General features: G+C 49.1%; 11 protein-coding genes across 11 annotated transcripts; 7 read left to right on the forward strand and 4 right to left on the reverse strand.

Moving 5' to 3' along the window:
- Positions 1 to 1,568: 1,568 nt before the first annotated feature.
- On the forward strand, positions 1,569 to 2,486 carry COCVIDRAFT_85745 (hypothetical protein; the record flags this gene model as incomplete). Its single annotated transcript, XM_014706212.1, has 1 exon — positions 1,569 to 2,486. The coding sequence occupies one exon, from the start codon at positions 1,569 to 1,571 to the stop codon at positions 2,484 to 2,486; it is 918 nt and encodes a 305-aa protein (XP_014561698.1).
- Positions 2,487 to 4,724: 2,238 nt separating this feature from the next.
- Positions 4,725 to 6,482, forward strand: COCVIDRAFT_22263 (hypothetical protein; the record flags this gene model as incomplete). The annotated part of the gene is made up of 3 exons (XM_014706175.1): positions 4,725 to 5,469; positions 5,526 to 5,614; positions 5,664 to 6,482. 3 exons carry the CDS (start codon positions 4,725 to 4,727, stop codon positions 6,480 to 6,482), a joined length of 1,653 nt encoding a protein of 550 aa, XP_014561661.1.
- Positions 6,483 to 7,178: 696 nt separating this feature from the next.
- Positions 7,179 to 8,729, forward strand: COCVIDRAFT_33294 (hypothetical protein; the record flags this gene model as incomplete). The annotated part of the gene is made up of 4 exons (XM_014706213.1): positions 7,179 to 7,327; positions 7,384 to 7,514; positions 7,568 to 7,986; positions 8,040 to 8,729. The coding sequence occupies 4 exons, from the start codon at positions 7,179 to 7,181 to the stop codon at positions 8,727 to 8,729; spliced, it is 1,389 nt and encodes a 462-aa protein (XP_014561699.1).
- Positions 8,730 to 10,276: 1,547 nt separating this feature from the next.
- Positions 10,277 to 10,669, reverse strand: COCVIDRAFT_85884 (hypothetical protein; the record flags this gene model as incomplete). Its single annotated transcript, XM_014706214.1, has 1 exon — positions 10,277 to 10,669. A coding segment is annotated over one exon (393 nt), but the record flags the coding sequence as incomplete, so codon positions are not given.
- Positions 10,670 to 11,082: 413 nt separating this feature from the next.
- On the reverse strand, positions 11,083 to 12,604 carry COCVIDRAFT_11706 (hypothetical protein; the record flags this gene model as incomplete). The annotated part of the gene is made up of 2 exons (XM_014706143.1): positions 11,083 to 12,201; positions 12,254 to 12,604. The coding sequence occupies 2 exons, from the start codon at positions 12,602 to 12,604 to the stop codon at positions 11,083 to 11,085; spliced, it is 1,470 nt and encodes a 489-aa protein (XP_014561629.1).
- Positions 12,605 to 13,198: 594 nt separating this feature from the next.
- On the forward strand, positions 13,199 to 13,574 carry COCVIDRAFT_33296 (hypothetical protein; the record flags this gene model as incomplete). The annotated part of the gene is made up of 2 exons (XM_014706215.1): positions 13,199 to 13,324; positions 13,377 to 13,574. The coding sequence occupies 2 exons, from the start codon at positions 13,199 to 13,201 to the stop codon at positions 13,572 to 13,574; spliced, it is 324 nt and encodes a 107-aa protein (XP_014561701.1).
- Positions 13,575 to 13,905: 331 nt separating this feature from the next.
- COCVIDRAFT_33297 (hypothetical protein) lies at positions 13,906 to 15,493 on the forward strand (the record flags this gene model as incomplete). The annotated part of the gene is made up of 5 exons (XM_014706216.1): positions 13,906 to 14,071; positions 14,287 to 14,385; positions 14,433 to 14,723; positions 14,781 to 15,040; positions 15,101 to 15,493. The coding sequence occupies 5 exons, from the start codon at positions 13,906 to 13,908 to the stop codon at positions 15,491 to 15,493; spliced, it is 1,209 nt and encodes a 402-aa protein (XP_014561702.1).
- Positions 15,494 to 16,247: 754 nt separating this feature from the next.
- Positions 16,248 to 17,737, forward strand: COCVIDRAFT_22269 (hypothetical protein; the record flags this gene model as incomplete). The annotated part of the gene is made up of 2 exons (XM_014706176.1): positions 16,248 to 17,645; positions 17,726 to 17,737. The coding sequence occupies 2 exons, from the start codon at positions 16,248 to 16,250 to the stop codon at positions 17,735 to 17,737; spliced, it is 1,410 nt and encodes a 469-aa protein (XP_014561662.1).
- Positions 17,738 to 18,061: 324 nt separating this feature from the next.
- On the reverse strand, positions 18,062 to 18,979 carry COCVIDRAFT_85698 (hypothetical protein; the record flags this gene model as incomplete). The annotated part of the gene is made up of 1 exon (XM_014706217.1): positions 18,062 to 18,979. One exon carries the CDS (start codon positions 18,977 to 18,979, stop codon positions 18,062 to 18,064), a length of 918 nt encoding a protein of 305 aa, XP_014561703.1.
- Positions 18,980 to 19,483: 504 nt separating this feature from the next.
- Positions 19,484 to 23,271, forward strand: COCVIDRAFT_33300 (hypothetical protein; the record flags this gene model as incomplete). The annotated part of the gene is made up of 3 exons (XM_014706218.1): positions 19,484 to 21,717; positions 21,772 to 22,481; positions 22,535 to 23,271. The coding sequence occupies 3 exons, from the start codon at positions 19,484 to 19,486 to the stop codon at positions 23,269 to 23,271; spliced, it is 3,681 nt and encodes a 1,226-aa protein (XP_014561704.1).
- Positions 23,272 to 24,833: 1,562 nt separating this feature from the next.
- COCVIDRAFT_33301 (hypothetical protein) lies at positions 24,834 to 25,971 on the reverse strand (the record flags this gene model as incomplete). The annotated part of the gene is made up of 2 exons (XM_014706219.1): positions 24,834 to 25,888; positions 25,953 to 25,971. The coding sequence occupies 2 exons, from the start codon at positions 25,969 to 25,971 to the stop codon at positions 24,834 to 24,836; spliced, it is 1,074 nt and encodes a 357-aa protein (XP_014561705.1).
- Between the last annotated feature and the right edge of the window lie 412 nt (positions 25,972 to 26,383).

The following is a 26,383-nucleotide window of genomic DNA, read 5'->3' on the forward strand; positions in this document are numbered from 1 at the left end:
CCAATTGTGCTAGTTCAGCTTCTTAAGCAGATTGGGCAGATTACGGTGTATATGAAAGTGATTGGCATGCAACACGTGGGCTGGAACGTAGAAATTGGCATGAGGTATCGGCACTTCATCTGTGGTATCCCGGTTCACATCGATACCTTGGCAGATCAAATCTAGGTATACGGGACGGTTGTATTACGTGGCATTTTCCAATGCGGGGTCATTGAGAAGGTGCCATCCCCCCTCTAAGTGGCGCAGGCCTCCCACCGTCACTTAGTCCGTCACTCGACTACCCAAGGTGACTAGGGCACGGACAAACGCGAAAGAGGTTTTCGTAATTCGATGGTGAAATTTCACTCAGTCCAAGCACGAATTGGTTGTGGTCGGTAAGATGACCCTAGATAGCCCCCATGGCCTAAAGGATGAGGATAGGACGGAAAGAGCACTTGAGCAATCTATCAGATCCGACAAAGCTGATGCACATAAACATAGTAGAATCGAGATGCCTAGACGCTATGATTTCTGGATTTGTTGATCTCATCTTCATCTTTGAGACAAAGGGGCCTGGCTGAAATGCCGTTACCTTTGTGTGTTGCCGAAGGTACTTGGGTAGCCAAACAAGAGACCATATGGGAAGTTTGGTACTTACCAAAAGGATGTTCTTCTGTATCCAGTCTGGAGCCAAAGGGGCTCGAGATCAAAGCGGGCTGTTGCAGATCCGTCTTCCGAGAAGTTGAATGGAAGTTCGATTCGATAACCATTGGGGACCATTACCGACTCGGCCTACGGGGGGATGTACACACGAACTAGCGCGGTAGAAGTCTCAAAGAGACGCGATAGACAATTCCTTCATTATTCGACCGTGCACAAGCCGCTTCCTACTAGATATTCATCAAATCGCGGTACTCAGTATCTTGCCCAAAACTTGACATATTCAGGGTTAGTGCCTGAATATGCATTGAAATTCTCAGGTGTATCGCTTGAAATCAAAGCAGAGTTAGCCGAGACAACTGATTGTTTGGAAATGACAAAGATCCGGTATCTGAATAACATGGGTAGCCTGGCTGCCGATTATGAGGAGACATAGGTAGATGAAGACATTCAGGGACTAGACAGAGGCAAATATCGGTAGTCGGGACTAGGCGGAGGCTGGCGGAACAGACGATGCACGGCATATCGGTAGCATAGATCTCCGATATTTGCTACTTTCGGTATTACTAGCAATACTCATGTAGATATACAGACATGGTAATCGTCTCCTTGTTAGACACTTGAACACTTAAAGCCTACCGTCGAGGTCGTAGAGATATGTCCGTACCAACTGCAGCAAATCTCATAACAACAGCAAGCCAAGAGCGATTAGGTCCCTCCTTGAACAGAATCTCAGCTATAAAATCGTAAGATGCGTCGATCAGCATTGTTGTTAACGGCTCTTGCGAGTTCCGGTTCAGCTTTCTTCCGTTCACCATCAACCACCCCAGTACTTGATGAACCATCCACCGTAAGTACCTACAACAGAATTGGCTGGTTAGTGCTTACATATCAAGATCAATGGCCCGGGTGTCGACTTGACAACCGCGATGACACTTGGTACTGGCAATTTAATCAACAGCTATTGGTACGCATTATGGTTAACTGCGGAGAATGGCCATGGCTATTTCGCTATTACCACTCTTTCTCAAGTTATCACTGCAGGGGAAGGCATCAATTCCTGCCTATCTCTCCTAGATATCGATACAGGAGAATACTACGGGAGAACTGATTTTACTCCGGGGACATTTTCAAATACGACATACGACATTAGCAACAAGGTTGCGCACAAATACTCGACTAAACCTGATCTGGTTTCTGTGCAGCACGCAGAGACCTTCCATCCCTGTGTGACAATGAATCTCACCCTCGAGCCGCGAGGCCCCAATTTATACCACGCAGGTTCGGGAATTCATTGGTTCGGGGGTGGAATTACCCATGAGATTGCATCTCCTCAACTATGGGTTACAGGCAGCATTAACGTGAACGGCACTGATGTTGCGGTTATTCCTGAGGAATCAGTGGGTTGGTTGGATCGACAATGGGGTCCTGGTGCTCCCACAAAAGGATGGGACTTCTATACCATCTACTTATCGAATGGATGGTCGATGAGCGTTTGGCATGTATCCTCAACCAATCTTCCATTGAAACTATCACGTTTTGCAACTGTTCTATTCCCTAATGGACATACCGAGGTTCACACCTTAGAGGACGACATTCATCCTACCGGACCATGGGTATCACCGGTCACCAATCTTACATACCACAATGGATATACTTTGAACTTACCAACTCTGGGTCTATCTTTGGAGGTTACAGTAAAACATCCAGGTACAGGAGAACTGACTAATTTGGATGTTCCTGATCTTGGAACGACTATCCTCGAAGCTTACGTTGAAGTTTCAGGAATCCATGATGGCGAACCAGTTACCGGATTTGGAGTGTCGGAACAATTGAATAGCCTTTAAAGCTGTCTTGTAGTTTAGGTTGAGATATAGGCGCAGTTTGTTGGAGACCGTTGGTGTAGAGGATAGAAGGAGATAGAAGGAGGTAGAAGAGATATCGTATGATGCAGTAACGCGTGGAGCTATCGAGACACGCACTTTCCTGATCCGTTGTTGCTTTCATGTTTCTATCAATTCGTTGGTTCATGTTTAACAGCTATAGTGACAATTCGAAGTGAAACTTAGAACGCGTAGCAGTAAGCAGATTGTATCTGTTTAGCCTGAAGGCGAGTTCAGTCGCTCTGCAGTATGAAGTTGCTACCTAGTAGAACATTTAGTATTCATTAGGCATCCTAGAAGGCCCGATTCCTTCGATGCGCTAATAAAAGCAATTACTGTAATCTGAGTTGCTCAATGGGGCCCGTGAATAATAGGCTTTTGTTACTCGACAATGAACATTTCTATTGGTGGTTTTTTGTTCTGTTGCGCTAGCATACTACTACATTGTTTCTGGTACCTTCTAGTCCGCATCCATGGATCCAACGGTCCGTTCCGTAAAACAGATTCGTATTTGACTATCCGGCGAATACACTACGTAGCTGATGTCGTATACTCCTTCTTATTCTTCTTATTCTTGTTCTTGAAAATGTCAACCCGACGTGTCGTCCGACTAGCATAAGGCGCATCTCCAACATGGCAAGGTCATGCGCGGTGCAATTCCGCGGTCCCCTCCCAAAGCGGAAAATAAGTTGTTTTCCACATTTACGTTCATCCCTTCTGACATGATGGCCACTAGCTTCATGAATGCCCTCGGTGTCTTCAAGGAACCTGCTGAGACGGAAGCTTTGGGCATCAGGATTCCAATACTATGCGTCATGTTTGTTGACTCGGAGCATCACGAAAAAAAAGGAAAGCCTGATGAAGAAAGTGGTGCTGTACAGGGAAACGCTGCTTATCGAGCGCGTTTCGGCCGACTTTTTTTGTTCTGGACTAGTCTGGGATGAGCCTAGCTCGTAGGCTTACCATGTATATCTATACGCAGCTAGGTTCTTGATAGAGCGGTGACCCAAGACAAAAATTACCTGACCTACTGTTACTAGGAGCTATTTCTCTCCGTCGGTGGCTTTGAAGATAGTACCCAGAACCTTACCTATATGGCCAAGAAATCCCACTTGTATGACTCAATATATTGTTTCTTCTGCTTTATGACAGCTTATATCCACCACTAGCAAGCGTGTGGGTAGCCAGAAGTAATTATGTGCATATAACGGTGACTAGCCGACGACATGGACAACGTACTGTTTTCCACTCACTCTATCTTCGGAGTCGCGACATTGTAACCGCCGAAGGACACTAGTGGGGCGCAACAGGTCACAGGAGCCAATAGCCGTGTGGCGGTGTGCTTACCGGCTCGGCCGAGGTGTTGTGATGTTTGCAAGGTTGCATACTTACTAGTGGATGGTATACGACCGCTATATCTTTGATTTGACACATGATGAGGATAATACGACTCTCATTCGACGATTACAAATTCAAAGAGAGTGATGGTATTCCAGTTATGTTGTTACACAGAGGGTACAACTGGGGCTTGGCTTTGAGCCGCGGGAGTAGTTATGCGATCATGGGCGAAAATGCGGCTGAGTTGTGTGTGGGGAAAAGAGGGGGTATTTCGGTTAAACAATGCGGGATATGTCTCCTTTAACCAAATATCTACGGAATAATACTCTATGGAATTTGTGAGTCGCGGATATAAGTAGATGCAAGAGACTTCATCTGGGACCATGTGCCCCAATAATACGTGAACGCGCCCTACGAATATGCAATGCAAGTGTATACTTACTTGGTGGCCCCGGTAAAAAGCACGCCTTACGCCCTGAAGCACCCATGTTCGGGGTTAAGCGCACAATCTCTCCATGACAAGCCACTGACGATGCGGACATAGAGGTGATTGCACACCCCGGCCCGTACTTGGCTGCTGGTATTCTAGCCGTGTTCCAGCTTGTGCTTCTTAAGCAATCATGCAGGTCTTTGTACGCGTACGTTTGTGTCAGCTATTTGCTTTGCCTATTCCCGGGCGCGGATACAAATAGTTGAGAAGTATACACATCTTAGTGCCATCGATTTAATTACTAGTTACCTTTGAGTGTGCTTTACTAGCCTCTGTATTTTCGAAACGACGAGCTGCGCAATACATTCTGAGCATCGAATGATAGCAACTTAACTCGAACGCGAGACCTCTTCTATTCCTCACATATCAACGCCATGTCCGAACAAGGGCCATCAGAACTCTATCGACACCCCACAAGAAGCGAGATCATTGACCAAGCAGTAGCCGAAGGCCACGATGCAGATATCCCAACCAACCTTGGCTCGATACATCAAGTGCCAAGTCACACTTCCGGCAACGCAGCCTGGCAACACAAGGTCAAAGACGAATACGAACCAGGAGAGAAAGATATCGAAAAGGGCAACACCAATTCAATATCTAGCGGCGATGACGACGACACAGAAGCAGACGATGACCGAGACCCCAACATCGTCGACTTCGACGGTCCGGACGACCCTGAGAACCCAATGAACTGGACAGCCTTCAAGAAATGGGGCACAGTATCTCTCGTCTCTGCAATCACCTTCCTCACACCACTCGCGAGCTCGCAGTTTGCACCCGGCGTACCCGACGTCATGCGCGAGTTCCATTCGACAAACGACCTACTCTCTGGCTTCATGGTGTCAGTGTACGTGCTTGGCTTCGCATTTGGGCCGATGATTATCGCGCCACTGTCTGAAATGTATGGGCGATTGCCGCTATATCACAGCTGCAATCTCTTGTTTATTATATTTACGATTGCGGCGGCTGTGGCAACAAATATGACGCAGTTTATTGTGTTTAGGTTCTTCATGGGGTGTTTTGGCGGAGCGCCCATGGTGCTTGGGGGTGGCACGATTGCAGATTTGATTCCGAGAGAGCAGAGGGGGACAGCGATGTCGGTGTGGATTATGGGGCCTAGTAAGTCAATATGGCCATTTTTTCCTGCGGAAATGTGGCTGATGCGTTTGATGTAGCTATTGGGCCTTGCGTCGGTCCTGTGATCGGTGGCTTCCTCACGGCTGCAAAGGGGTGGAGATGGAACTTTTGGTTTGTGGCTATACTGGTAGGCTTCTCATCACGATACATAAGAGCTCGGCTAACTTAAACCTCAGGGTAGTGCATTCTTCATCATCTCACTTATCCTCATGTCAGAAACGTCCGCTGTCATCATCCTCCAACGCAAAGTCAACCGCTTGAAAGCCTCAACCGGCAACTCTAAACTGCGCTCCAAACTTGACACAGGGCTTACCCCTCAACAACTCTTCCGATACTCAATCGTCCGCCCGGCTAAAATGCTGTTTCTTTCGCCAATCTGCTCTTCCATCTCCATATACATCGCGGTCATGTACGCCTATCTCTACATCCTCTTCACCACCTTCTCGGCCGTCTTCAGGAAGCAATACGGATGGAGTAGCAGCATAAGCGGTCTTTCATTCCTAGGTATAGGTATAGGTTCATTCATTGGGCAATCCATTGTCGTCCATTACGGCAACAAAACTGTCAACAAGCACATCAAACGCGGCGATTTCCGCCCCGAACACCGGCTCTACAATATGTGCATCGGCGGCATCTCTATTCCTGGCGGACTCTTCATGTACGGCTGGAGCGTCCAGTACCAGACACACTTTATTGTGCCTATGATTGCAACGGGCATGATTGGATTTGGCCTGTTGATGACGTTTTTGCCTGCCAACACATACCTGGTTGATGTGTTCACGGTGCATGCGGCGAGTGCCATGGCAGCAGCAACGGTGCTGAGGAGTCTGGTTGCAGCGTTCGTTCCGCTGAGCAGTAAAACTATGTATGAGAAGATGGGATATGGATGGGGTAATAGTATGTTGGGGTTCATAGCGACCGCACTGGTGCCGATTCCATTTTTGTTCCTCAAGTTTGGGGATAGGATTCGAGCGAGAAGTACAGTCAAACTATGAGTTAGGGAGGGTAGAATTGCATTTCTTCATGTTTGAAAGACTGTTCGGACCGGTCGTAATATGCGGCTAAAGCTGTAATGATGATGATGGGTACATATGTCAAGATAGGATAACGAGCTATATGAGTAACACGTCTACATACTTTAATATACTATGACTTGAATTTGTTGCATCTGCTTGGCTTATAGCACATCAAATTATTTTACTCGGAAAAGAAAAGCAGGCCACATCCTACCCTGCTGGAATAGAGTATCAAAGAATAGCTTTGCAGTGAGAGTAAAAAGAGTCAAAAAAGAAGCCTGCACGAAAACGGGTATATGCCTATTAGGCACACCTCCATTGGATACGATAACCAGATCGATTATTGTTGTGGCGAAGGCGACAGAAGAGCTAGCTATAGCTGCGATGAGATAGTAGCATAACGAACTATGGTTAATATATTATATGCATGTACGAAGCTATTACTCGCATGGCAGTCGTGGGGCCTGTGCGGAGGGCGGAGTGCGGGACCCGTGATTACATAAGAGGTCGCTGTGCCTGTTTGAGAACTGCATCATCGCTGTTGAATTGCCTCAAGTCTTCTGTCCTCTTACCCGAGCATACTATCGCATAGCAAATCGCTCCTCGCCCGCACCCAGGCGTTCATCTCTCCCCGCCCCTCTCGTTTCTTTTTCGGTCCTCGCTTATCTGCCCGTCATGTCTGGCCAACAGTGTCTCCGCCGCCTACCAGCTGCCATGCGCTCTGTGCGAGCTTTGCGCGCAAGCCCCCGATGCACTCCTACTGCCCGCTCCTACTCGGCTCTCACCAAAGCCAACTCATCCGGTCTTCTGGGCCAGGCCTCAAGGTGCGGCCAATTGCTCCACCCCACCGACATGCCATCAACTGACACCCCCCACACAGGCGCCCAGCTCAGCTCTCCTCACAGCGCCTATGCGCTCTCGAGCAGATAAGAACCTATGCCGACACCATCGTCAAGGTGCCCGAAATGGCCGAGTCCATCACCGAGGGAACTCTCAAGCAATGGTCAAAACGTGCGATCAACTCTCGTTGCTCGACTGCGGGGGCAAGCTAACGATGTGTGCAGAGGTTGGCGACTTTGTTGAGCAAGACGAAGAAATCGCAACCATTGAGACTGACAAGATTGATGTTGCTGTAAATGCGCCCGAGGCCGGTATCATCAAGGAGTTCCTGGTCAATGAGGAGGACACCGTCACTGTTGGACAGGAGATTGTGAAGCTTGAGCCTGGCGCGGCGCCAGAAGGTGGAAAGAAGGAAGCCAGCCAAGAACCCAAGGAACCCGCTTCTCAGGACCAGGAGACTTCATCGCAACCTGAAGGCCAGCAGGAGCAGTCTCAGCCTGAGGCGCCAAAGGAGGAATCCAAGCCAGCGCCTCCTAAGCAACAAGAGCAGCCCAAGCAGGAATCGAAGCCTGAGCCCAAGAAGGACTCCAAGCCAAAGGAGGAGCCCAAACCCGCAACCCCCGGCAGCCGTGAGGAGCGTCGCGTATGTATACAGAGTCTGTCTCATGTTATATGTGCACTAACCGTTCAATGCAGGTCAAGATGAACCGCATGCGTCTCCGAATTGCCGAGCGTCTCAAGCAGTCGCAAAACACGGCCGCTTCTCTGACCACCTTCAACGAAGTCGACATGTCCTCCATCATGGAGTTCCGCAAGCTCTACAAGGATGAGATTCTCAAGAACAAGGGCGTCAAGCTTGGCTTCATGTCCGCCTTCTCCCGCGCTTGCATCCTCGCCGCGCGCGATGTCCCCGCTGTCAATGCTTCCATTGAGGGCCCTAACGGCGGCGACACCATTGTGTACCGCGATTACGTCGACATCTCGGTTGCCGTCGCTACCGAGAAGGGCCTTGTCACACCCGTCGTCAGGAACGCAGAGAGCATGGACATGGTTGGCATCGAGAAGGCCATTGCAGACCTTGGCAAAAAGGCACGTGATAACAAGCTCACCATTGAGGATATGGCCGGTGGTACTTTTACCATCTCCAACGGTGGTGTCTTTGGCAGTCTGATGGGCACTCCCATCATCAACCTCCCACAAACGGCTGTGCTCGGTCTGCATGCCATCAAGGAGAAGCCCGTCGCCATCAACGGAAAGGTTGAGATCAGGCCGATGATGTACCTCGCCCTCACCTACGACCACCGACTTCTTGACGGACGAGAGGCTGTCACTTTCTTGGTCAAGGTCAAGGAGTATATTGAGGACCCCAGGAAGATGCTGTTGTAGATATGGGCGCGTTCTTGCGTGTCAATTTTTTGTACATTAGGACAGCATTAGCTTGACGAATGTTGATCAAGAGAGAGTTTGGTTGAGTTGTAGCTGGCGGTTTTTTCCGGAGCTGTGCTCTAAAACCCTTGGGGCAACTACACTAAGCGAGCGATACCATTGCGCATCTACGTACGATATCCATTATAGTCGTCACGATAATATGAATCTGTTTCACTTTGTCAGTTATACATGTTACCTGGAGTGAAGACCAAATTTCGTGAAAAACTCTACACTTACCATTGCCGAGAGATGATCCTGCGCTTTTGGAACTATCCAAGTACGTTCGCATAATCAAGACAATCATCGAAACGGCACATCCATCGTGTTTGCCAATATTATCTGAACTGCTCGAGTAGGCCAATCATCAGGACTTCCAGGGCCGACATGTAATACTGAAAAAAACTATCCATCATCGAAACATGCAACATTTCCCGGTGAAAACGAATTCCAACAAGTTGAATCACTTGTCCAAGTAACTGGTATAGAGTCAAAAAAATACGAAATTAGAATTTGCAGTGTACCAACAGGCTAGCACGAAATGCGCACGGCGCTGTGTTGCTTAATGATATTTTTGGAAAAATTAGATAGCATACGATCCCGTTTAGCACAATCTTTCCAGTCTGAATGGTCATGGTTCACTGATTATTGGGTAGTAAGATGTTTGTACGAATACTTTTTAGTTAGATATGTTGATTGAGAGAAGGAGACTTCTTCATGGTGCGAGTGTACTAAGTGGTAGAGAAAACTTAATTCCATGTGCTTCTCCCATCCTGCACATACTACATGTTACCGTGTATGTTTATTCGTAAGTAGATAATGATGATAAATATACTATATACACTTACCATGGATATCATCTCTCATCTTCCTAGGCATTTAGACGCTGCTCGCACCCCTATGTAGCCATCTCATGCGAAGTTAAAAAAAAAAGTAACCACCCAGCCAAATCAGCATGAACAGAACTGTGTCAACACGCAAAAGATAACGTTGTACACGTGTGGGTCAGCCATCTCACTTAAGATGCAAAAAGAAAAAAACGATGCGGAGGAGATTCGAACTCCTGCGGCCGAAGCCATATGATATCTAGTTAATTCGAGTCATACCCATTAACCACTCTGGCACCGCACCTGAATGCTGTGATGATTGATGGAAATTTTGGGTACTAGGTAAAATATATTAGACAATGATTTTTGACGTGAAGCGAGGTGTGGGCGATGTGGGGCAATACAACTCCGTTGCTTTCTCCAACGGACGTTGTGGAGTATCGTGTACTAACACGGAATGGTAGTTTTGCATGCGAACTTGGTATAATGATTTGATTCACCATGAGTATCCAAGAGATAATGAAGTGGTGGAAGGTTCACGAAATAACTATAGATTTTTTGGTATCATGCATGCATGCATGCATTCTTTATTTCATTACAACTCTAAAAATCTATTCTACAAAAATAACAAATGCCATCAAATCCCTTTGCTAACTCCCAAACTCCAATCCTCATATCCAGTTACTGCCAAAACTTTGCAACATCCTCGATCCTCAGACACTCGGGCTCTTCATGCACTCTCGTCGCAGGAACAGCATCCTGTCTCGCCGGCTCAGCAGCTTGTATGCCCCAGCGCGCAAGCTCTTCTGAACTCTCTGTCCACTCGTCTTCACTGCAGGGTTGAGGTTGCGAAACAGTAGGGTTTGGTTTTGCATCGACTGTTTGGCAATGCTCGGTGTACGCGTAGAGTGTGTGCCGTTGAGCGCGGCAATGACCGATGGTGTGGTCGTGTTGGTTTGTTGGTACAGCTGTGATGATTGTGGTAGCTGTCATGTTCGGTGTTGTATTTGCTGGGATCTCTGGTTGTGGTTGAGATGCAAGCTTGAATATGTGTATGTGTAATGTAGATGTGATTGCTGATGCTTTGTTGTGGTGGTGGATACGAAAGTGGCAGGTACTCAAAGCCTTTTATACGATGGTTAGTGGACGAAGTCATGCAGTCACGGAGCGTGGATGCGAGTTTGTGCGAGAACAAGGTGACGGTACGGAGGACGCCGCCATGTGTGGCGTTATTGCATTGCATTGGGTAAGCTAAGTTTGGTGATGGTGGTGAGATTGGAAAGTGGTGCCACCTTCGCCACATGAGCGAGAAATAGTAATGTTGCCAACGCAGCTAAAGACGGAACGCTACGGAACTACGGAAATAAAAATAACAAGTTGAAATCATGGTATACAGCGCACGACAATGGGTATCCTAAGCTCATGCAAACTCAACTGAAATGCGAAAAAAAAGGTTCGAAGGAATCGGTAAAAAAAAGAGTACGACTTCAGGAGTCTTCGGCTTCGGCACGCGAAGACTCTGACACTGGCGGCGAGGGAGGGTGCGAGGTGTCGAGATATGCTCTCTTCGCATGTGGCAGCTCATCTGTTTCCGCTTCTGTGCGTGCGCGCTTGTGTAGCGCATTGGCTGATTCGACGTTTATGTGCGGTAGGTTGGATTGGTTATCATGGCGCTGTGACTGCCTTGCTTCCTTTTTCTTAACCACAGCCTTCTTCCACTGTGCCACGACGCGCACGACGGAAGCAACACGCTCGAAATGCGACATGGGTGGTGCAGACTCCATTTCCACCCACTCAATCTTCCTTAGACCCATTAGTGCCTTGTTGGCAAAGGACTTGGAGAGAGCTTTGGTCATAAACTCAATTTGCTGCTGGTTTAGGATTGGATCTCGGAGACCAAAACGCAGGGTCAGGTAACCCCTGGGCCTGGTCCGCCAACTGGGCAAGTGCAACGTATGTGCTTTCGCGAGTTTCAGAGGCGCCAGGAAGATGTGTTGTTCGCTGTAGTGAACGCTCTTACCACGCGACCATATCTGGGACGGAGTATCCTTGCGGCGAGGGTCCATGTTGATACGCTGGTACAGACGGAATGTAGATATCGGACCCTCGCCGTCCTTGTCTAGGAGCTCCTTGATAGCATCAATAAGCGCGCGGGTGTACGAGTTCTTGCCAGGAGCTTCAGTCGTCTGATCGATTGCACATGCGCTGAGAAGCTCGAATCGCTTGTGGCCATCCTTGGAAGACTTGACAAAATTGCTCGAGTAGCAGGTATCCAGGATGGTCAGGACATCTCCCTCGACATCCTCATGCCTGAGAAGATCTTCTGCCTTGTTCCAAGTTGCGCGGGCAGTCGTGCGGAATCCTCTATCCTGGAGCAGAACGTTGTTGCGGAGACTGCCCGTGAGTTCGAGGCAGTGTTTCTGGTCGTTGAAAACGCCATGGCCGGTGTAGTATACAATCAAGAGATTATCTGGTCCATCGTTGTTGCAGATGAAATCGCTAACATAGCTGTCTAGCTGGTGCTGTGGCTTCTTTACGACGTTGAGTTCGACGATGCTGGTGGCGTAGTTGAATCTATCACGGAAGAGAGCGCCGAGTTCCCTTGCCTAGTAAAGTCAGACGGTGACGTACGCCAACACGTGTTTCACACCAACTCACCTCTTCGCCCGTCTTGAGCTCGTCAAGGTCATCCGCCCACTTGATGATCAACACTGCGACATGCGAGTACCCCTCCGGCAGGTCCATGTTTCGTGCAATAGCCTCAGCCCACCAGTTCTGCATCTCTGCAGCTCTTTCTTGGTATTCAGCATCTGCCGCGCTCGAGGTGCTCTCGGGCATACGCCCATCGCTCTGCTGAACCGGTCCATCTTGGGATGGCTCTTCGTCAATCGATTGTATGCGTATGTCGGCATGGATGACTTTGTTTGGATATGGGTTTACAACGCGAGGAGCGGCCTCGGCTACCATTGTTTGCACGACGTGCGCGCCAGTGTCTGAGGAGAGAGCCATGAATCAAGAGGACAGCGGGGTTGCTGCAGAAGGTGAGGTTTGCAGCAACCAGCCATAATTAAGAAAGCGTTCGCGGTGGCTTTCAGCCCCCATATTGGCGGGACATGCACGACACGCGCGAGCGGGGAGATGTGGTAGATGCGAGGGCCAGCCTGCCAATCAACGCCGGGCCAATTTCCGCTTGGGGGCCGCACACGGAGCCTCCATTATCTATTTTCGACCATCGTCTTGCCGGAATCATCGGTGCCGTGTGCGAACGCTGCTCATGGCAAACTGCACATGGGAATGTTGGCTTACTCAATCGAGGTGCGCCTCCAGCGCGAGCTGATAAACGGTGTTGGTCGGACAAGGCATAAACGATGCCGAAGCGGCGGCTGTGCAAGCAACCATTTGGGCCCCCATCTGTAATCATACCAGTCACAAACCTGTGCTGCCTGGGGCTGCATCAATCGTCCTCCTAAGAGGCCAGCAATAAGGACTTGTATATTAACACCCGATTCTTCTCTTCCTCAAGGGCACAATCCACAAGGCTTTTCTGCCTCACTTCTCGCATCTCCCCAAGCCATGGCAACCACCACACTCGGCACGCAGCACATGCAGCCTGCTGAAGACATTCACGCAGCTGACAATCAGCCACACGACGAGTTTCTGGCCTCTCAGCCTGAATATGAAATTCCAGACACAAAATCAGGCGTGCGCGTGGATCCCGACGCCGCAATGGTAAGCTCGGGGCTCTCCATTACACATGCAATGCCGTCTCACAATGCCTTAGGCAAGCGCGCGGTTCAAAAAGGGCGATGTCGTCCACAAGCCAGTTTTCGTCAATGGCCTGCGCAGCAAGGGTGTCTTCACAATCTACGACCGCAGATCCAATCCTGCGGGCTATGTCGAGTACAAGCTCAAGGATGTCTACAACATGAGGGTCGAATCTGGATGGACTCGCGAGAAGGAACTGAAGCCTGGTAACTAAGCGTTGTCACCTCGCCTTGCCATGTGGCTCAGCTCACCGGTAGCTGCCAGGCAGCTGAAATCAAGGCGGGAGTAACCAATCGCGCATGAGGCGTTAGGGGCGTTCGGGGGCTGAGCTTTATTGAGGGGGACAACAATCCCCGTCCCAAGTCATGTCTGATGGCTATGCAATTTCTATTCCGCCACACTTTTACGAGCCACACTTTGTTCTTAATGTCTGTCTGACCATTTCTTGAACCTGTGCAAAACTTTTCATCCTCTCTCCTATTGCATCCTCGGTGACGTGAAGAGCTGCGCTCCCTTTCAGGCCCATAATGACCCCTCCTCGAACCATGACGGGAGACACCTACATCGAAAAGGCCCCCGGATCCCCAGCATCCCCGACCAACACAGATGCAACTCTAGCTGAGGAGTTTGTTGAAACCGCCGACGACACCCACTCCACGATCCATCCGTCCGTGCGGACAGATTCGATTGATATTGAGAGTGCACAGCCTCGTAGGTGTTCCCACCCGCCCATTTGGCCCCCAAAGTCTGCCTGCCGGTCTTGGCTCAACGCCCCGTCTCGTCATGTCGCTATCGCATGTAGCCATCGCATGTGAAAACGCCTTGCCGTCAGCACCCATGTGCATAATGGCTCGGAGACTCTGGACCAAGTACATCGAGACGCCATGCGCGCTTCGTGGAAACCAAATAAACTAATGTTCGGATAGAAGGGAAGGAAAAGCGCCCCAAATTGCTCCAACGGATAACGGTGCCTTTCCGTTCGGCACCTGAACCAGAATATGTGACCGAAAATAGAACGCGCAAGTGTATGCATTGCCCTCTCCTTAGGTCGCTCATTTCTCACAATTGGCAGTGGAGGAAACCCCCAACGGATTTCCCAGACTTGCTGCATTCCAAGCGAGCGAACCAAATTTCTCATTGTACCGCTCTTTCAGCTACTTACACTCACGCGTCCTACTTGACCTGCAAGACCAAATCACTTGTCTAGAGAAGGAGTTGGACGAAATTGATTGGGAAGATCATGACGAAGATGCCGACCGTTTGAAGTCAAGAGACTATGATGTTCAACAGCCTGATGGAGAAGGGGAGCCACGTACCCGCCGAGTTATACTTCGTGAGATCCAGTCGAAGCTATTGGAGTATGGTGAGTATCGAACTTTACAAATTGGAGTTGGATGTCAAGACTGACAACCATCTTCAGACGAGGTCCTCATCAAGGCAAGAACACTGGAGTCATTCCAAAGACCTTCAGACCGCAACTACCGCAGCGTCCGGCGCTACTGCCACAACCAAAAGCCACTCATGGACGCTGAAATGGACTCCATCCGCACCAAGGAAGACATTGTCTCACTGCACAACGGCCGCGAATGGGCTACCTTTGATGGTGGCGTAGAGACAGTAATTGGCCAAATCGACCGCCTCCTACAAAAAGTCTTCCGAACCGAGTCCTTGCCACTCCAGGTAAGCATTCACCCTCTTGTGGCAAAACCCCGTCACACGATGCTGACTGCTGCTGCTTAGAAATACTTCCGCACACCAGAGGCCCAAGAAAAAACAACAAACCCCTACGTCTCCTTCTACAGCAGCTCTCGCATCGACAAACTCGTCAACGTACTCATTACTGTGGTTATCTTCTGTCTCCTCGTCGTCCCTGTAGTCACCATGTACCAGCTCACTAGTACTGCTACACATGCTGAACCCAGCCCTACTGACAAGAACGCTACTGCTGCTGTGGATATAAACAAGAGGGATACTTTCAATGCAGTTGGTGTTTTGATGGTTTTTACGTTGCTGTTCAGTGCTGCGATGAGTTTGCTGACGAAGGCGGCGAGACACGAGCTGTTTGCGGCATCTGCGGCTTATTGTGCCATCTTGGTTGTTTTCATAGGGAATTTCACGGGCCCGGGGAATTGATAGACGTTTGATGCTAATGATTAATGATAATGAGTTATGATTGATGATTGGTATTGGCGTTTGGTGAATGCCAGCTGGGCAGTGAGGGAGAAGTTCAGTCAGAAGATGCCTTTTGCTACTCTTTCAGAATTGGTAAAAATCCCTCTTACCCTGAATCCGGTAGATTTTTGGTGCGCCGGTTCTTGCACTAGATGTTCCACGTTGCAAAATATGTACCAAGGCCTTCTTGGTGGATCCGGATGGTTGGATGAAAATTGCCCCGTGGCACAGACCCAACTTCCCCAGATGCCGCACGGATGCTAGACTAAATACTAAGATCGATGAGCGCCGGAAATACGACAAAGGAGTAACCGGAAGTGAATACTCCTCTCTTCCACAATTAGAATTATGGATGAGTTTTCATCGATTGAACCTCACAACTGTTTCTATTGTGACTCAGGACAAGGGTTTCGGAGACGACTTCATGGGTCTCAGGCACCTCGGAAGCAACCGGAAAGTCTGACCACGAATCTCTCTCTGCCACACGTAAGCAGACACGCGATTCGTGCGTAAAGTTTGAACAATAAGATATTAAATAATCCTTTTTTGTGCTACTTGTTCGCTCTTCTCGCTTTCTGTTTTCTTTGTAAAAGGGCGTAGTCCGGACAAGAATTAGACGACAAATCCTAATAACACATTACTTCGAATCGATGAGATTCTTCGACTATACACCAGTATCATTCTCCCATACTCGGAAATTCTCGGAAATATTGCAATGTCATTCCTTCTCAACTACGCCTTTGGACAACGACCCGCTCCAAAGCGCATACCAACGGATACAGTCATACCGCTGAATAGCCAGGATGATAGAAGTGAACATAGAAACATTGCGGTGGAGCTCACTATGCGCTTCGACGATGTTCTCGATGCCCAAAAGCTCGCTGATGCACTTTGGAAATTGCTTGAGAAGCCCCGTTGGAAAAAAGTGGGAGCACGAATACGTTGGAACAACAACGGTGGACGACTTGAGAATCATATTCCGGCCCAGTACACCAAGGATCGTCCACCAATTGATTACACTCAAAAGACGTACGATATGAAATTGCAAGAACATCCCGTGTCGCGCAGGTTGCCCAATGTCGAAGACAATGATTGTATACAATCATTTGAAACCTTACCTGTGACGACTGAGCTTACGCCACGGGAGGGCGGTCCAAAAGTGCTTGAATATTGGACTCACAGCGACAAGGCACAGTTAGGGCTGGACATTGCCAATTTTCAAGATGCGACATTGGTTACAATAACGTGGCTACATACACTAATGGATGCGTTGGGACTCCATACACTGTTGGATGCATGGATCGCGGTCCTAGAAGGAAGGGATGAAGACGTACCAGAACTCTGGGACTACGATGTTGACTATTTAGAAGAGCTTGGCACGCTACAAAATGAGGAAGATGAAGAAAAGAAACAACATTCGGTATGGGCGACAGCATCAAGTCTCAAGGACTGGATATCGAGGCTACCCAAGTTACCCAACTTCAAACTCATCCTTGCTGTCCTTCACTGGCGCCTATTCCAGACCCCCAAGCCACAATGCGATCGCAAAATGTACATACCAGCACCCTCCATGGCCCGACTACGCAATGAAGCAATGAGCGACCTCGCCTCACTCGACCCTTCTCAAGTAACCTACAACACCACTGCTCCTCCCAAAACCACACCGTTCCTCTCCGACGGCGACATCATCACCTCCTGGCTAATCCGGCACCTCGTAACCTCCGACCTCGACCTCCCAAAGCACCCTCCCACCCGTCCAATCCTGGTCCTCAACGTCCTCGAAATGCGCGATGTACTAAGCGAAGCGACGGAAAAATACAAAGTCCTAATCCCCAAAAACACCGCATACATCGGAAACGCCACGGCCGGTATCTTCACCCCCTTTACACTAAAAGACTTTCTCGGCCTCCCCCTCGGCCACGTCGCCGCCAAACTCCGCAAGGAAATCGTCGAAAAGGGCAACCGCGAGGCGCTCGAAAAAACGCATCGCGACCAGCGGCTCGGTCGCTACGACCACATACTCCCACCGGGTACGACGATGATTCCCAAGACAATCATCATGAGTAACTGGAATAAAGCGAGGTTTTTCGAAACGGACTTTTCGGCGGCTCTTGTGCGTGGTGGGAGCGAGGAGAGCAATGGAAGAGGAAGGAGGGGGAGGCCGACGTATTACCATACTAATGGGATATTTAGGCGCCAGAGTGATTGGGTGTCTTTGGCGCACATGACGAATCTGGTCGGGAAGGATGCGAAAGGGGGGTATTGGGTTACTGCGTCAATGCCGAAGGAGTCGGAGGAGAGGTTTATGAAGAGTATTGTGGATGGGTGAAGGGGTATATGGGAGTCAGTTTGGGGTGGAGTGTGAGATAGACGAGATGTCTTAGAGTTCAAGGGATGCTAAGGGAAAATGTGGAATTTGTTTTGTGGTGCGGTCGTTTTTGTTTTGTTTTGTGTATTGTACAAGAGTATACGGAAGAAAGATTGAATAGACAAGAGCTTAGTGCTTCCACTCAATGAAGTACTCGTGTTTCAGTCTTTGCTAACTCCTTGTGCATATTGAGCCGGATCTAGCTCTCGCACAGTCGCCCCATCAATGCAGAATAAGACTTTTTCAACTCTCGGCGAAACCTGTTCATTCTCTTTCCATTGTTGAAACCAGATTTGGACATACTCCTGCACATCGTTCAGGAAATATTTTGCTCTCTCGACATTGGCGGGGTAAAGTTGTTTGAAGTAGAGATGGGCGAGTTGATGAATTGCTCTCACCGGCACTTCTGATTTACTTAGGAGTCTGTTCCCGTCTCTGTAGACACTCGTATCGATATGGAACGCTAGCGTTTTGGTCTTGAAGATGAACGGACGTCCTGTTGGTTCGCCTGAAAAGGGCTGTTCCATGAAGTCGGAGAGCGTGTTGACGACAGAAGCGTCGATGTTCTCGCTACTAACGAGGTTGTTGAGTGGATTCAATGCCCGCCAGTTCAAGTACCTTGTAGCTGGCCGACAGTCCTTATCCGTGCTCTTGCAAGAACCTGCTACGGAGTCCGTATTCCACTCATGTTGTAGTGACCGCTCGTGTTCAGTGCAGCAAAGAATGAAATGGACGTCGATTCGGTCAAAGGCGCCGTCTTTTCGCACGGGCAGATTTCGCCACGTTGGCCAAATCCAATGGTCGTCAATGATTGCAACATCGAGGTCGAGGGTCTGTGGCTTATTTGAGAGGTAGGTGTGCGTCTCCAAGTAAAGCTTCCGACTCGTGAGTAATAGATTCAGTGCAGGGTGTCGTCCGTCGAGTTTCAGCTTAGGGACGCAATATATGTTTCTAGGGAATAGGCCTGTATCGTCTACTGGCCGGTAGCGTTTGCTCTCCTCCGGCCAGTGGATAGAGGTAACCACGAGGTCAATAATCTCGAAGAGAAGTTCACTTGGTAGATCTGATAGTCTCGCCATAGCTGTGTGGAAAACGTCATGACGCTGTTCGATGAAGGGCGTTCGCCTGTTGTGGGCTGCGCCCTAGTAGTAGTATGATGTAATCACCCCACTAGCCTCTTGCCTAGTCTACATACACCAACTGCTGTTGTTACTTTTCTCATGAGAGTATAATCGGCCCTGCTATGACTTCGCCTCTTGCGCTGCAAGCATTTGAGACACGCTCGATCCATAATTGTGGCGCATGCCCCCGTTTCGGTTAGCGTAGATGACTCATTATATCTCACTGATGCACGAGCGCCAAGTACAGCTACAGTCATACTTATTGCCTATTGTGGACATCTCGTTTATGCTCTAAGTGGATTCGCATGAGTGGACATGTATTCTGGTACAACATAAGTATCATTCTATGCTCGTTGGCATTTAACATCGCCACCACTTTCTCGTTTCACGTTTACACGATACCCATCCGCTATTTCTTTCTATTTAGCATTGCTTTTCACCAAAATTGTGGCGTTTTGAACAATGGCGTCTGCGGAGGAATCTACAGCACCCGCACGTATTTCAACAGCATCGTATGATACAGCTCTTTGCATTTTACCACCCAGGTCACAATGCGGCTATGTGGATCAGTTGCGAGAGCTCTACGACAAGGCTTTTGGAAGATGGCCAGCACACGTCAATCTCGTATACCCATTCGTAGCACCTGAGCAGCTTCCACGGGCACAGAAACAAATCCAAGACTATCTTGCAACGCACCTGGATCAAAACAACCCAATTAATGTGGAACTAGCCCAAGCCGGGTATTTTACTCAAAAGAACAGGTGCACAATCTTCCTTAGCGAAGACAGTGCCAGGCACGACAATGGCGATGTAAATGCGACGCTCGAATCACTACGGAAATTAGTGCTGGAAGCTATAGGACAACAGCCTCCTCGATCTACCTTACATCTCACTCTTGGCCAATCTGAGGACAACACAGTTTTCGCACGGGAATATCTCTTGGACAAAGCAAAACTCATACCGCGCCTACGATTTAGCGTTGGATCACTTGCTATCTTAGTACGTGAACGAACGAGTGGTTCTGATTCGACAGATTGCATGCGCCTTTTCGCTACCATCGACATTTGCTCCTCTGATGCCGTCCCAAGACCCGACAGCCCTAATTACTGGATACGAAGCCTTCCTTCGAATGTAACCGCACTCCAGTCTGAGGACACTCGAGATGAAATAGTCCAGCAAGAGCCCAGCCAAGGAGTGCAGCCAGGGTCGACGTACTACTTCGATGAAGATGAATACAAATGGTCAATTTACACTGCTGAGGAGCGCGAAAAAGTCGAAGCGGAGACAATCACAGTCGCGAGCTATAATGTATTAATCGATAGCGAGTACCCTCCCACACATGATCGCGATTCTTTGCTCGTCGTTAACATCCTCTCGGACCCCGCAATGGCGGATATTCTGGTACTACAAGAGATGTCGGACGACTTCCTATCCTATATGCTGGGCGACAGCGAGATTCAGCGAAGATACCCGTTCGTTTCCCATGGACCACCCGAACAACCCGACATTGGGCCACTACCCAGTTTGCGAAACATTGTTGTTCTGAGCCGTTATCCATTTTCTTGGAAGTCAGTACCATTCTATCGAAAGCACAAGGGCGCCATTGTTGCACAGTTTCGAGGGCTGGCCACATCTGATTCGTCAGGCTCGGAGGGTCTGGTAGTCGCCAGTGTCCACTTGACCGCTGGCCTTACTGATGGCTCGACTGCAACTAAACGAGCTCAGATGAAAACCCTCATCAGCCATCTAGAGCAACACTATGAGAATGAGCCATGGATCATTGCCGGCGACTTTAATATTGTCACCTCAAGTTACACCATTGAAACTGCTTGCAAGAACAAGGCGATCACCGAAGAGACCGCGAACACTCTCTCTTCTATAGAGACCTCAATTAGCGATGCTGGTTTGTTCGACGCCTGGGCCGTTGCCAGAATTGAAGGAACGGACCAGACAAGCATTGCCGATATGGGAGATCTATACGAAGGCGAAGAATCCGCGACGTTTGATCCACAAAACAACAGACTTGCTGCGGGAACTACCACGACTTCGCACGATCGCCCACAGCGCTACGACAGGATACTGGTCCGCCCAAACAATACTCTTCATGTGACTCGGTTCAATCAATTTGGTCAGCCTGAGACTATCAATGGTGTACAGATAGTCGCTAGTGATCACTACGGAGTAAGAGCAAGACTAAAGGTCGGACATGGTGGAACGATGGATAGTACAAGGGATACTGATTCCGTCAATCAACCCTCAGTCCAATTGAAGCGCGCGATCGCGACCTTGGCGGAGTCTTCTGATATGTCTTCAGCACTTGAAACCCATGGTATGATTCCCAACGAGGAGCAAACGGCACAGCGACAAGAAGCATTTGCGCTTCTCCAACGAATAGTCTTGGACACAAATAACGATACAGAGACTGGGCAATCTGGTATCCCGCTAGTCATAGTACCAGTCGGCTCGTATGCTTTGGGTGTTTGGACATCCGGTTCAGACATTGACTGTCTTTGCATTGGTTCCATCAGCTCGAAGACATTCTTCAAACTTGCTCGACAACGTCTCGTCAAGGCTGGAAACCCTCAAGTGCGCATCTTGAGAAAGGTTGAAGCTACTACTGGTACTATGCTTGAACTTTCTGTCAATGGCATATTGATGGACTTGCAGTATTGCCCTGCAGCGCAAGTGGTCGAAAGGTGAGTGCCTATATCTGATTACTCCTAATAACAGTACTGACATGTTTCCTATAGATGGTCCGAATTTGCAGAAATCCCAGCATCCGACCCCATTCTCAACCTCTCGATGCTCTCGCTTCGCAAGTTGAAACCGTACCGCGACCTACTATACCTCCAGCGCACAATTCCATCGCGATCAATATTCCGCCAGGCTTACCGATTGATCAAGCTGTGGGCTGTGCAGCGCGGTCTCTACGCTGCAAAGTTTGGTTACCTGGGCGGAATGCACATCACCCTCATGCTCTCCTGGGTTTGCAAGAGCGTAGCACATGACGCTGGCTCAATAAGTGTTGCAGACATAGTCGTGAGCTTTTTTCAGCACTACGCAAACTTTGACTGGGCGAATGATATGGTGTATGATGCGTTCTTTCACAAGAAGAAGCCGCGATACAACCGCAGTGCAAGGGAGCCCATGGTTATCCTTAGCTTCCACTCACCCAACTCCAATTTCGCAAACAAATCTACGGTTCCGGGTTTGCAGATGTTGATCAAGGAGTTCAAGGCTGCCGATATGAGGTTAAGTGAGCCTGGTATGACCTGGCAAAAATTCTTCAGCACACCATCGGATCTGGCCTCAGAACCTCGTCTTCCTTCTAGAGTTGTTGAGTTCCTGAACGCTTACAATGATTTTATCAAGATTGACATCCAGTTCTGGGGCCGTATGCTTGCAAAAGGCAAGAGTTTGGTTGGTTGGGTTGAGTCACGTTGCATATCCATCGTCGTTGGTAATTCCCCCGAGACCTGAAGTAATACGTATACACTCTAACTGACTATGCAGACATCCACAAAGCACTTCCGGGATCAGAAGTGCGGGTCTGGCCAGCTCTATTCACAGACGATACTCCCAATAATTTGACCGACAGCAACGACTTTCAGGGATGTTACCTGATTGGCTTATCGAAAGCAGCAGAAGGCAACTTGACTGGAGGTCCTGAAGATAAACAAGAGGCCAAGAGAGCATTAGAAAAAGTGCTTGATCGCTTCCTCACCCAGCTCCGAACTGATGAGAAGAATTACGACTCAAATACCTCCTGGATTGATGCGTCGCTAGTCAAGAGGCGTGATGTCAAGACTCTACAGCTAGATGAACGAGAATGGGGACACTACGTCATGGATATGGACTCTGATTCAGAAGACGAACAAGAGCTCGAAGAAGAACTCGAGGAGGCTGATGAAGCCAAGCCGCAGCGTGCAATCCCACAACGCCCGAAGCCCACCGCGACGCCCTTATCGAGTTCAAAACTTCGTCCCGCCTCCGATGTTCTGAATCGATTACGCTGGGACCCAAGTCTTGATCCCAGTGACTACATTATCGGATATGAAGACCGGTTTCTTGGTGCGAAGGAGACAGGACTTGAGAGGTGGAAGACGGAGCAGACGGACGAAGAGTTTATTCCTCAGCATAGGATACTTTATTTCAAGAAGAGGGGTGAAGATGGTGGAGCGGAGGTTGTGTGGGAGAGAGCGACGAGGATTGATAAGATTTTTGGGAGTGGACTGGGGACTGGAAAGTGATTATGCGCTAGATGTGATAAATGGTGAATGAAGTTTCCGCCAGAAGCGTCAGTGACTGGTGGTTACCATCATCTTGGATAGCCGCGATTTTTGACTCAGAGCTGAGCATCGATAGAGAATTACACAACTACCCAATCTTTGCTATTCGCGTATTAGAATATGGAGCCAGAACCCAAAGCCAACATTTCTGAGCGCACATGAAGTCACGAACGTTATACACAATTCGCGTAGCTGAATCTCAATTGGAACAACGTCAATCTGCACATCCCAATAATAAGAGAAAAAAACTCCCCCAAAACAACCAAGACTCTTGAACACAACTCCAGACGAGCCTCAGGCACCTCACGCTTCATTACGTAAACCCCGGAACCCACGGATGACATTTGGAAATCCGGGGAAGCCCCCATACAACCTCACCACATTGATTGGACGAGCACTACGCCACCAAGTTTACGCCCCATGAATCTCATCACCAGCAAACCAACCCAAGTCTTTTCACAAAAGCATACTAGTGAATCCCAGTTTTCCCCCCAAAAGCGTTCGCAAGCAGCCTCCCCAACTACCACCATCCCCACACCCTCTTCAATCTCTATCTAGCCCCCTAGCGCCCCAAAAGCAGCAAAGCGCCGCCCCATAAGGTGATTGGCAACGGAGAATTTTAAAATAATAATAGCTAGTAACTAAACCAACCAGTCCAACCCCGTTCCCCACGCACATCCACACCCCCGCTTTTCTTCCTCTCGCTCTCCACTCTGCCTTCCCCATTCAGCTCACCCGCACACGACCAAGTACTTGCATCCCTAAGCATAGTACATCAAGGAAAAATAGATAAGAGTCTCCATATCCTCCCCCCCCCCCCCTGTTTATTTTCATCTCCAGCCCCCGTTGCCGTAACCGCCAGATAAAGTGTACAAACGGCACGTTGCACGTTGATGATGTTGGGAACGGCAGATAGAAATATCATCGTTTGTTTGGGGAGAACGGGTATTGGACAAGGGTGACATGGACGTGCCGGTAATACTCTGCGTTGTATTTTATTTCAGCCTGGTGCTGGGAGGGATTGGTTGTAAGGGAGAGAAGGGCAAAAAGTGGGGGAGGGTGGTGTTCGGGCCGAAAGCGGGTTGGCGACGAGGTGTGTTTCGCCGGGGTTTCGGGGGCCGCGGTTGGAACGTGGGGAGGAGGGAGAGAAGGTGGAGGGTGGGAATGTGGTGGAATGGGAAGAGGGAGCGAGTGTAGATGAGATGGTTTGGTGTTTGTTGAAAGTTGGATTTGCTATACATGTATTGTGTAGGTGTTGTGGGATGATGTTGACAGCGGTGGCTGATGGAGCATAAAGTGGACTATATCATGATTTAAGGGTCAAAGAGAGAGAAAGAGGTGGAGGGAACAAGTGTTCTATTACGAACACGTGTAGATATCCGTCTAACTTATAGCAACAGTAGCCATATGCCATACATAACCATTGAACAAGAAAAGGAAAAAAACGCCCAAATTTGGCACCTCCAGCTCTAATACTTTCAAAAGCCCCAAAACAGAGGGAGGCGGGAGTTCAAACCATAAATCTATACATTCCAAAGTACATTCCTCTGATCCCTCGCATTGACCCAAACATATTCTGTACACCTAGGATTCGACTTGGTCTTGCCGAGCGTAACGGCAAAAAGATTGATTTCCATCCACACGGGGCGCATGCCCATGCGCTCCAGACGCTCCCACCAGCTGCGGAAGCGGCCGAAATCGACGCTGCCACCACCGACCTGGTTGTTGGTGGAAACACCATCTCCCAAGTGCAATTCAATCATGACCTGGCCAATTGGCAGCACCGACTTTCCAGATGCGGATTGCACATTGTCGAAAGCGTCCATCATGGTATCTAGCGCATCGTACTCACTACCCTCGACATCGATTTTCAAAATGTCAATGTAGGTGTGGTTGTTCTGCTTCATGAGGGAGGGAAGAGTCCAGAATGGGGGACTAGCATCATGTGCGTCTTCCTTTCCGAGTCCGACCTTCTTGAAAAAAGTGCGGTGACGGTGTTTCGGTGCAATCTGCGGGCCCCAGGCGTCGACGGAGAAGTCGTAGCCCCAGATGCGGGCGCTGGGCACGCGCTCGAGCATTTCTGCTTCGAATGAGGATTCGCCGTTGATGCCGAAACTGTACATTACGAGGCCGTCTTGGGCGTTGGAGAGGGACGACTCTTCAGATGCGGAGGCTTTGACTGCGGGAAGTCCTTCGTAGACGCTCATGCCGCAGACCCATTTTCCGCCGTCGCCCATGCGGCCTACGCGCTGGATGTCGTGGGGGCAGGTCCAGGTTGGGGGGAAAAAGTCCCAGATGGTGAATGGGTATTTCAAAAAGTCCATTGGGAAGAAGGGGATCCTTGGGTTATCCGGGTGGGATTTTGCCATTTGCTCTCGCTGGTCGAGACTTGCTTTCCACGATTTCTCGGAGAGAGCGGATCGGTCTTTTATCCATGCTCGGAGTAGTGAGGAGGATTGCGATGAGCCTGTTGATGGCAGGACAGGCAGGTAAGGAAGGAGAGCCGTGCCAGCGGATTCTTCATTGTGGAAAATAAGAATGAGGAAGACGACGACGAATATGCCCGCAAATATACGTGCTAGAGTCAATGTTAGAAGGAGGGGGGACTTGGGAAAAGCATCGCAAAGCAACATGTAACATACCTCCGAAAGACCTAAACATTGTGGCGGTTGTACAAAAAAAAAGAACGATGTCCAAATATCTAGATGAGAGAGATAAAGAACAATCGTGATATGTACATAAACCTCCGAGTTGAATCGGTGGAGGTTTCTATTCGCGTCAAGCGTCGGTGAGGTAGTGACGGGAAAGAGCGAAGAAGGGTGAGGAAGTGTAAGTATGTAGATGTAGGTGAAAAGAAAGAAAACAAAAAAAGACAAAGAGACGATGAAGGAAAGAGAGACAAAAAAAGGGAAGGTTAGAGCCAAAAATGGCCCGAGAGCCCGCCTCGCATGCAGATGTTATCATGGTCAAACAAGGGCCCTCCTCTCAATCTGTCTGGATTCCCTGACATGGGATCGCCGTGTATGGGACACGTGCCAAGCATTGCCGCCGAAACACCCAACAGCGGGACCCA

The sequence above is a fragment of the Bipolaris victoriae genome (genome assembly GCF_000527765.1).
Source record: "Bipolaris victoriae FI3 unplaced genomic scaffold scaffold_4, whole genome shotgun sequence".
In the NCBI taxonomy this organism is placed as follows: domain Eukaryota; kingdom Fungi; phylum Ascomycota; class Dothideomycetes; order Pleosporales; family Pleosporaceae; genus Bipolaris; species Bipolaris victoriae.